This window comes from Mastomys coucha, unplaced genomic scaffold (assembly GCF_008632895.1).
Source record: "Mastomys coucha isolate ucsf_1 unplaced genomic scaffold, UCSF_Mcou_1 pScaffold22, whole genome shotgun sequence".
NCBI classification, from domain to species: domain Eukaryota; kingdom Metazoa; phylum Chordata; class Mammalia; order Rodentia; family Muridae; genus Mastomys; species Mastomys coucha.
The window spans coordinates 141,132,156-141,142,764 of NW_022196905.1; the positions used below are offsets into that span (position 1 = coordinate 141,132,156).

General features: G+C 46.9%; 1 protein-coding gene across 1 annotated transcript in view; it reads right to left on the reverse strand.

The window, feature by feature from the left end:
- The window catches only part of Usp12 (ubiquitin specific peptidase 12), a 54,226-nt gene extending 46,492 nt beyond the window's left edge, over positions 1 to 7,734 (reverse strand). Inside the window, exon 1 of the mRNA XM_031338751.1 lies at positions 7,345 to 7,734. Within this exon, the coding sequence (XP_031194611.1) occupies positions 7,345 to 7,392 (48 nt within the window). The 5' untranslated portion in view covers positions 7,393 to 7,734. The remainder of the gene's footprint in view (positions 1 to 7,344) is intronic.
- Between the last annotated feature and the right edge of the window lie 2,875 nt (positions 7,735 to 10,609).

Genomic DNA, 10,609 nt, shown 5'->3' on the forward strand with positions numbered 1-10,609 from the left:
GAAATCCACCTGCCTCTGCCTCCCAAGTGCTGGGATTAAAGGCGTGTGCCACCACCGCCCGGCTTACTGTAAATTTTTTTAAAAAGTGTTTAGCACCTCAGCCAGCTGGCTCACATCACACTGTACCATCAGCAATCTAGGTTTTCAGTTTTCCCCTAAGACAGAGTCTCAATACATGGCTCAAGTTGGCCTGTTTCTAAAGCTCATGATCCTCCTGCCTCAGCCTCCCAGGTGCTTTAAGTATAGGTCCACAGTATCACACTCCACTTGAGTCTTAATAGTTTTCTTCCAAAACAAAACCTTTACACTATTCCTAGCTCCTATACAAACTCTGTGCACATTAAACTATCACCTATACGAATTCTATGCATGTTAAACACTCAGATCTTTCAAGAATTTCCCACAACATTGATTCTGAGTATTAAAATAAGTGGCCTATATTCACATCTAAAGCTTAATTATGTTTTTTTCCAACACCTCAAGGTAACATATAGGTATTTAAGTAATCTTCAACCCAAGAGACAAGGTATCTACTAACAGGTGTATCCCAAAGCAACAAAACAGGGCTTAGAGAGGATGGGCAACCAGGCAGCTCAGTGTGAGCTAAAGCCTGAGCTTATAGCTGGAGAACATGTTGGAGGAAGACTAAGGCTGGCTGAAACAGACATGCCTGTTCTGATTCAAGGGTGGTGTTCTATCGTACTTAGAATATGATAATAAAGTAAAGGTTGGCTGTTGGGGGTGGCATAGCATAGGTTTAGCGTATGCTTAGCATGTACAAATTACTGGGTTCAACCCTCAACATGGTATAAAAGTAAACATCACTCTATCTCCTCACACAAGTGCACGAAAGCTGTCTGAATCGCTAAGATAGGCTGTGGTGCCACGGATCAGTCAGTCACTGCTGTTCCCAGACAAAACATAGTAGTTCCCAAACTATTCAAACCAGAAGATGATCAATTCCATTCTTAGCTTTAATGTTATAATTTAATTTAAATGTAAGTGAGTGTCCTTAGAGGCAGCTGCTGCTAATAACTTACGATGGATGAACTGGTAAATTCAGACTCCAGCGAGTGTTTGCTGGGCTATGAGATTCACCATGGCAACAGAAACATCTTAAACCCCACCCCCACAGGGGAAGCAGCAAGAGCAGGCACCCCTCGGAGCGGCAGGTTGTTTAGCCCAAGAAGTCATTGTCTAAAGACACGTTCATAGCTCATGAATGAATGTGGACCGTTAAGTAAGGGAACCAATCCAAGTGCATGCTTTTTTTTCCCAATAGTACAGGCAAAACGATGTCCAAACTGAGAAAGCCAGGTGTGGGCTGTAGAGCTGTGACCCTCAAAGTCCAGCTCTCAGGAGCTGATCAGGCTACAAGCCTCTAGAGGCTATACACCAAGACCCTATCTCAAAGGCCCAAACCAGAACAATCAGAAAGTGTCAAGGATGCAGCTTAGTGTAGTGTGTGTGCCTACCACATACAAGGTCCAGAAGCTGGGGTTAGTAAATAGCTCTTTGGATCAGTCTGATGGTAATAAAGTACTGAAATCACTAATCTGCAGGGGGGGGGGAGATGTATATTTACTGTGGGCTGTAATTTTGCATAAATTCTGCATCACTAAAAGATGCTAGGAAAATCAAACAAGACTATGAGCTCCCGACTTGAGCACAGACAGCATCATCAAATCAGTTACAACTTCTTAAGAGATGAGAACTCAATTTTACATCTAAAAGGGAACAATGCACTGCTTACCAAAAACTGTTTAACTTGGGCCAGTAAGATGGCCCTGGATGTTAAGGTGCTTGTCATCTGGCCTGACAAATCCAAGTTCAATCCCCAGAACCCATTTACACATGAGGGGATACACATGAGAGGACATGCTCAACATGGCACACAGACTTACATGCATATCAGATACACACAGATGCTCATTTTTTTTTTAATTAAAAGAAATGTCTGCCTCAACCCTTGTACTCACAGATGACAAAAAACAGTTCAGAATTATAAGAAAACTTTTCCCCATATATACATCTAAATGTCAAAATCTGGGCTCAAATTTACCTCTTTTATTATAGCATAATGCAGAATAAAATACATAATAAAACAGCCTATTGAGTTTCTGGAAGTGACTACTGAAAGAGAAACACCACCCACCCCAATGTGGCTAAATCTCAGCGTTTCTGGAATTATAAGAAATGCACACATGATTAGTCTTCCCTGAGATGGTTAAGTTGCAAAAGCAGAATTAACATTACTTTACAGATAGGAAGAATAGAAAGTGACCAGGAAACAGTCTCATCTGCAGTGGCTTGGTCAAAAGCATAGAATTTAAAAAAAAAAAAAAAAAAAAAAAAAAGCCTTTCATGAGGGCGGTTGATATGTAGTGATTTTGTGGCAGAAACTAACCGAGTGGATCAGGACTGGGTGGTAATTAACCAACTCGCGATCTCCTATAATAAGGTTATCGAGAGGCAGAAGGAGAAATCAGAAAGGCCAAGTGGCATGAAGCAAGGCCACCCTACGTACTCCAGTGAGCTTTTTTACTACAAGTTCAGCAAAGCACCTTTACTTGTGGTAAATGTCCAAGATTAGCAAAAGCCTGTGTCTTATATATAATATCATGCCTAGTACTCTCTAATACAGCAGAGTTGTCAACCTATGGGTCATAACTCCCCCAGACATCGTATATTGTTTTGCCTGCATATCAGATATTTACATTACGATTCATAACAGTAGCAAAATTACAGTTATGATACAGCAATAAAATAATTTTATGGGTGGGAACCACCACAGCATGAGGAACTGTATTAAAGGTCTCAGCATCAGGAAGGTTGAGAACCACTGCTCTGATCCCATAAACACATAACCTGCTGGCTACCTAATTACCTACCCCTGTGACCCAGTCATCTTGCCAAATTATCTTAAAACATTCAACTCTCCGTGCTTATTGGTCAACTTTTGAAACAATTATGATAGTGACTGATGGGACAGACTGAACTGTCCTTGAGGAGTGGGGCAGAAAACAGGCTTATGGAATACACAGCCCAAGGCTCAGCTTCTTGGGTCTCCATTCCATGATTCCATAACTGAACTAGGACAGCTATAACAAACTGGGCAAGCTTCTAGAGTTTGTGGATGAACAATCACCCAAAATTAATTCCAAAATCAAACACCAGGCTTCATTAGAAAGCTCCAGGCTAATGAAGACATGCTACCAAAAAAAAAAAAAAAAAAAAAAAAAAGTAGCTGGTGGCATCTGAGGAATATGGCTCCCAAGTTCTATCCTCTGCCTCCACATAAATGAATTTTGATTTGGGATCAGGACAGAACATCTGAGAGTTTCTTAAATGTCCCTAAACAGCCTTCTGGCATTTCACACTACATGTTTTATGGGAAACAACAGTTTCTCACCATAGACATAAAATCAAAATATCAATCCTGATGACTGCAGGAAGGAAGCACACCAAGAATGGCGGAGTCCACCTTTAATCTCGTCTCATCAATCGAGCAGCAGGTGGAGGCAGGAGATTCAGGAGTTCTCCAAACACAGAAAGGAGAAGGGGGTGGGGAGTTGGGGGGACACAGAGGACAGGAAGGCAAGGCTCATTTTACCTGCTCATTTCTCCACATTCCTTCAAATAAAGCATAAGGTTTAGGGCTGTGCCCCCTCCTTTTCTGGAATGATGCTAAGCTGCACGGCCACGAACTCATACTAACTAACCCAACAGCAGGAAAAGGCAAAATAGCCAGCTTTACCTGAGACTGCTTCAATAAGTGGTTTAAAGTTTTCATGGCAGAGTCCAGTTCTGCCTACAGTACAACCTAGCACCTACCTTATGGCTTTGACTTCACTCACACCTACACACACACACACACACACACACACCCTTCCCTGCCTGGCAAGCAGCCAAGCCAGTGCCATCTCATGCTGAGAAGCCACTCACATCTTTGTTTCTGCTCTATCCAATCCCCCTCCTAAATAAGTCCCAACTAGGACTCCCACAACCACAGACAGTGGCCAGCTTCAACCAGTGCTGCATCTAAAGAACTCCCAGTGAGCAGCACTGGTCTCCAGGAAAACATACTGGCACACCTGGATTAGCCATGGGATGCTGCTGACTTCCAACCAGAGCCCTCTGCTGTTTGCTGATTATTAAGTACAAAACTAAGCGTTTCATGAACTACACTGTACCAGGCTGTGAGAACAGGAATTTCTTTAAGAAGCACCAGCACATCAAGCTGAAGGTGTGCTAATAGTGGATAGTATGTAAATGTTTCTGGACGCACATTCAGAACAGTCTGAAGACAGCCACTCTCTGAGCCAGGCTACACCACCAAGAGGAACACATCTAATTTTCACACAAAAGCAGAATAGCAGTCTAAATCAAGGCAGAGCTGAAGACGAACATATTTTTAATCTACTTCACCCAATAAAGCTACTGCAGGTTTGCTCTGCACCTTATTTTGACAAGTGAATAAATTATGCAAACTTCCATATTTACAGTACAAAATTTCAATACTTCTTAAGTGTTTCTCTAAATGTTTCTGAAGCTGCTGGCACTTCGATGCATCCATTTCTAAGTCCACTGTTCCACACCTCCACTTCAAACTCACCTTGTCAGTAAATGAAGACCTCTTTCCATTGTATGAAGATGTTAATGCTCCAACCAAATGGCAGAAATAAACCGTAAGTTTTTCACTTTAAGTCCTCAGTCTAAACCTGCTGTGATGGCGCATATCTCAGTGGCTGGGAAGTGGAGACAGGAGTTCAAGGCCAGCCACCACTACATACCAAATTCAAACTCAGCATGACTTACAGGAGACCCTGTTTCAAAACTCCAGCAAAGATGGAAATCAAACAAACAAACAAACAAACAAACCCCTCATGAACTAATAAAAGGTAAGAGGGAACACATACAGCAGAGTACACCTGAGATCACAAAAATCCTGTGCGACTGTATAAGGCAAATGGGCAGGGTGTTGTTCAGGTCAGGTGACCTGCTTAAGAGAAAGTTACTCACTGGACAGTTCACATTCCAAGCAAAACAGAACCTATAGACACGGCAGGACCTTTGCAGTTTCTGACTTTCACTTTCAGTAATTCTCAGAAGATGCATAGCAACCTTCCTTACACTCAAAGCTGCAAAGCACTCTGGCGCTCAGTACCTACTCCAGGAGGGTAGCAGGATTTATTCAAGTAGAAACACAGACTCGTCCAGTCTTAATATCACCTTTGTAACAATCTCACTTTGGCCAGGCATGGATGTCTATGCATTTGCCAAAAAGCATACGCACAGCATGTGCAATTAATGCACCTGGGCAGAAGCCCTACGCAGAGTGAGCTTAGGAGTGGACATCAGCATCTCACTGGATAGAGAACCCTGGCAGGGCTCTGTCCTCTGCTGCTCTTTTCTGGTGTTGTTTTCTGGAGGTTTTTTTTTTTTAAAGGAGAGGTTCGGGGGTGGGAGGGTGTTTGGTTTTGGAGACAGGGTTTCTGTGTAGTCCTGGCTCTCCTGGAACTCACTCTGTAGATCTCTTCAAACTCAAGAGATCTGCTTGTCTCTGCCTTGAGAGTGAGTGCCACCACCACGCCCTTTGTTGCTCTTATTTGATTATGCTACAATATTATATACATGAGTACTGTCTCCCTCAAGTAGAATGCAAACACATGAAAGTAGGCACTTTCTTTGGTTAGGGAGGGGCTGTTCTTTTGAGACAAGGTCTTCGCTACACCTGCCTGGAACTTGTGATCTTTCTGCATCCTGGGCTTCTACAAGTATGCTGTAAAAAGCCCTGTGGTTGGAACTGTCTGGATCACTGCTGTACCCCCAGTTCTAGTTAGCTGGTGCTAGATGTATATTTGACGAAACTGAGTGAATGAACAGTCTATAGAAATCACACCACTCCTGAAACCCTAGACTATCAATGAACCATGACCCCAATATATGTGGAGCTCAGCAATCTGGCAAAATTATCACTATAAAAGATTCGATTATCCCATGTGGCATGTCTAAAAATAAGTAGCACAACCAATCTCAGAAACTGTTAATACAGCCCCCCTTCTCAACACCAAGAAAGAACAATTATCCAGGTGGGAAAATGGATCCTTCACTGATTCCATAATCTTATGACTTTGATGCTGTGGATTTTAAGTCCACTGATTCCACCCCTTTTTTAATACTGTTCCACAGAATGATGTAGCAGAGAATCTACTTTTCCTACCTGATTCTCCACTCCTTAAACACACACACACACACATACACACACACACACACACACACACACAAAACCACAGATCACTTGCAGGTGGAAGATGGTTTGGAGAATCTCCTAGATACAACCCAGGACACAGAAACGGAGCTGAAAGGTGCAGATCTTTGGTAATGTCACTCCAGACCCACATTGCAAAGAGCAACTTTTTTCATTGATTCAAAAATCGCAACCTCTACGTCGAAGTTCATAAAGGAGGTAATGAATTTGCTGTATCACGTGGGAAACCGTGGTGCTTCTGGCCATCACAAAAACCCATTTAGAACCCACCCACCCGCGTTTCGCTTTTTTCCCTGGGGATCTGTGTACTTCAACCCCACACAGCGGTGTCTGACTATAGTAAACAATTGACTGGAAAGCTAGCGCAGCTTTTCAAGATTAACACGGATTCCCAGAGACAAGGCTGCCATCTGGATGGACACAGGTTGGAAGCCGCAAGAGTTCCTTTCTCCACAGAGAGTTGAAAAACGAGCACTCTTAAAAGTTTCCACCTTCACACGCCCCCTTCCAGAGCCCGGGCCCCGGGGCTCCACCTAACCCGAGGAGGAACTCTGCCAGGACTTCCGTCCTCCGGTAGGATCGAGACCCTTCCTTCCTGCCGCAGACCCCCGCCCTGCCCCGCGCAGGGCCCCAAGGAAATGCCGTGTCCCTTCCCCTGGCCCAATCCCCTGGCTTCCCGGTACCAGTCCTCAGTTTAAAGTCCCGGCTCCAGCCCCCGGTCTCTAGTCCCCAGCCCCCAACCTCAGTCCACACCTCGAGTCCCCAACCCCAGTCCGCAGCCCTTACCCCCACCCCGTTCCTGAGCCCCCAGGCCCTAGTCCCCAGCCACAGTCCTGGAGTCCCCGGTGCCCAAACCCAGAGTTCCCCGTCCTCAACTGCGACCCCTGGTCAGTACCCAACCACGAGCCCCTGTCGGTCCTATCCCCAGTGCTCCTGCCCCGCCTGCCGTGTCCAGCACGCCTTCCCCACGGCCACACGGCCCCGCGCCCCGTCCGCTCTCACTCGAACAGGCCCGCGGGCGGCGCCTCGAAGGCGGGGACCCGCCGCCCGGGCCGCGCTGCCGCCGCACCTACCATGGTACAGATGGAGGCGAATTTGGAGACTGTCATTAGGATTTCCATCCGCCCGGCGCCATCTTCCAGACAGTCGCGGCGGGCGGGGGACGCGGGGAGCCGGGCCGCCCGCTCGCTCCGCAGCCCGCGGCCGCACCCGGAGCCGCCGCGGACCCACGCTTCTAGCCTGCTGGGCCGCCGCTGCCGTCGTCGCCGCGGGCGCTCAGGCTTCCTCCGGCCCAGCCCCCGCCCGCCGGCCGCCCGCCCGCCCCCGGCTCCGCCCCGGCGCACGGCGCAGCCGCCGCCTCAGGGCCCGCGCCTGCCCGGGAAGCCGCTCGCCGCACACCCCGCCCAGCGCGCTGGGGAACGAGCTTCGCGTAGGCCCTACCGCCCGGCCGACCTGGCAGCGTCGTTCCGCCCCGCCCCCTCCGGCACCGCCACGCCCACCGCAGCTGGTCCACGCCCATGCTGCCCCGCCCTCTCATGCGGGTGGGGGAGCGAGCTTGGGGCCGACGGCTCCACCCAAGTACGCGTTGGGGCGGGGCGAGACCCGTGCGGCGTTCCCTCCTGCAGATGGGTCCTAGCGCCGACTCGAAGCACACTACCTTACTTAGCAGGCTAGAGCGGATCTTAAGGGGGGGAAAAGCTCGATCCTTTGCTCTGCGGCGTCTGTCACGTCAAGCAGCCTTTAGAGCGACTGACTCATAGCTCTAAAGGACAGTCAAGTCAGTCCCACCACTCTTGAAACAGAAGATGACGGAGACCATGTCTGGGAAACTGGATGGGTTGGAAGGCAACCCCTCCAGAGTCCCAAGCACTTGGATGTTTTTCTGGGATGAATCATCTGGGCCAAATTCCCTAAGAAGAGACTAATTAGATAAAAAAGACAAGACTTATCTCGATGAATTAGTAGTAGTCGAGGAGGAGAGGAAGGGGAGCCAATCCTTCCTGACGGTGGGATACCAACTTGGAATTTGTAAGGGGCTGGGTGTGGGTGGTTGTGGAGTGTGATGTCCCAAAAAGAAGCAGAAGCCAGCCTGTGAGGAGCACATATGCAGTGTTAGCTAGTGGATGGACTCTTCCTACTTTCTACCGGCAGAAAATTCATGAAACTTCATAAATTACTACTTTAGAAAGCCAGTGATTTGTTTAGATTTGTGATCTGAGGGTGGGACCTTTTCTGCCGTCCACCCAACCCCCATCACATCGGGTCAGTGGAACTTGGGGCCCAAATTCCGACGAAAACTCTAAAATCTGATAAGCCTCACTTCATACTCTCAAAGCATTCAAGAGACAAAAAAAAAATTGAGCAAAATTTAGTCGAGAAACAGATTTCTGGTACATGAATACTGTTTCCATAGCAATTCCATTGTAAGCGCTGGGGGAGGGGAACACCCACTGAATACAGCTAAGTTCCTCTGGCAGCTGCCTATTCTCCAGGTACCTACCTGCGTAGAGGCGGGGCCTCCCTCTTTTCTATAGATACCGTGGCAGGGGCTTAGACTCTGGTTTACATCAGTTCAGTGTTTGTCTCCTCGCTCGCCTCCACAAGCACAGAGCATAGGCGTACAACATCTATATTTTAAAGGTCAGGATGGGAGCTGGATATATGGCTTAATTGGTGACGAGCTTGTGTAGTTGTGTAGGTGTTCCGAGGTTTCATATCCCCAGCACTTCATAAATCCTAGTATGGAAAGGTCATCCTCAGCTATGTAGTGAGTTCAAGATCAGCCTGGATCACTTGAGTCCTTGTCCCAAAAAAATAAATGAATGGGGGCTGGAGAGATGGCTCAGGGGTTAAGAGCACTGACTGCTTCCAGAGGTCCTGAGTTCAAATCCCAGCAACCACATGGTGGCTCACAACCATGCGTAATGAGATCTGACTCCCTTTTTGGAGTGTCTGAAGACAGCTACAGTGTACTCACATATAATAAATAGATAAATATTTAATAAATAAATAGCCAGCCACTGGGTGTGATAACATACACCTATAATCCCAGCACAGGAGACAGAGAAAGGTGAGTCTCTGTGAATTCAAGGCCAGCCTGGACTAAATAGCAAGTCTACAGATCAGCCAGACCTACATAGGGAGACCCAGTCTCAAAAATAAATAAGAGAATAAATAGCACATGTATGAAGTTGTCAAAAAGAAATTAGCAAAAGCCAACAAGTAATTAATTAAAATGGTGAGCGAACAAAACCCCCAAGCTGTCAGTTTGCTGCTCCAGAATGCCTGTCATATGCTAGGTAGTCCACTGGATGTACTTTTCTAAGCTTTATTTATTTTTATTTTATGTGTATGAGTGTTTTGCTTGCTCATACACATACAGTGTCCACGGAAGCCAGAAGAAGGCATCAGATCCCCCTGGAACTGGAGTTATAGAAGGTTGTGAGTCACCAGATGGATGCAGGGGATCAACCCCAAGTCCTCTGCAAGAGCAGCTGGTGCTCTTAACCTCTAGGCTGGCTCTCCAGCCCCTTTGAATGTACTAAGTGTAACCCTTCCAATAGCCCCAGAGACCCATCATTTCAGGCTTGTTTTCTAAGTGAAGAAGTATGACATTCATCATTGCACCCTCAGTGAGTGCAGGGCCCGGGTCTATACACACACAGCACAGGCTCTGTCCCTGAAATCTGAAGTCTCTCCCTACTTCTGTTCCCTACTTCTTGACAGTTAAATGAGTCAACCTCCTTGGCTGCAGTTAGTAAGGTGGTTCAGATAGTAGATGTCAATCAAAATCACAATAGTCCTAAATCAAGTCCATGCTGGAAATTGTCTTAGTTAGGGTTCCCATTGCTCTGAAGAGACACCATGACCAAGGCAACATTCCTAGAAAGGAAAACATGGGAAAAGAAAGGAAAAGGTGGGCCTGGCTTACACCTTCAGAGGTTCATTCCATTATCATCATAGTGAGAAGCAAGGCAGCATCCAGGCAGGCATGGTGCTGGAGAAGAAGCTGAGGGTTCTACATCTTCATGCGAAGACAGCCAGGAGGGACCTCTCCACACTGGGTGGAGCCTGAGCACTAGGAGACCTCAAAGCCAGCCTACACAGTGACATATTTCTTCCAAGAAGGCCACACCTATTCCAACAAGGCCACACCACCTAATAGTACTGCTTCTCGTGGGCCAAGCATATTCAACCCACCACAGGAATGGAACGTAGGACCTTATTTAGGGTACACAAATATTAAACCACTGAGTTACACTCCCAACACAATGGCTTTTCAAAGCTCACTTCTAATCCAGCAAATAAAGTTGAGTATCTGTACAATAGGCATAGGTC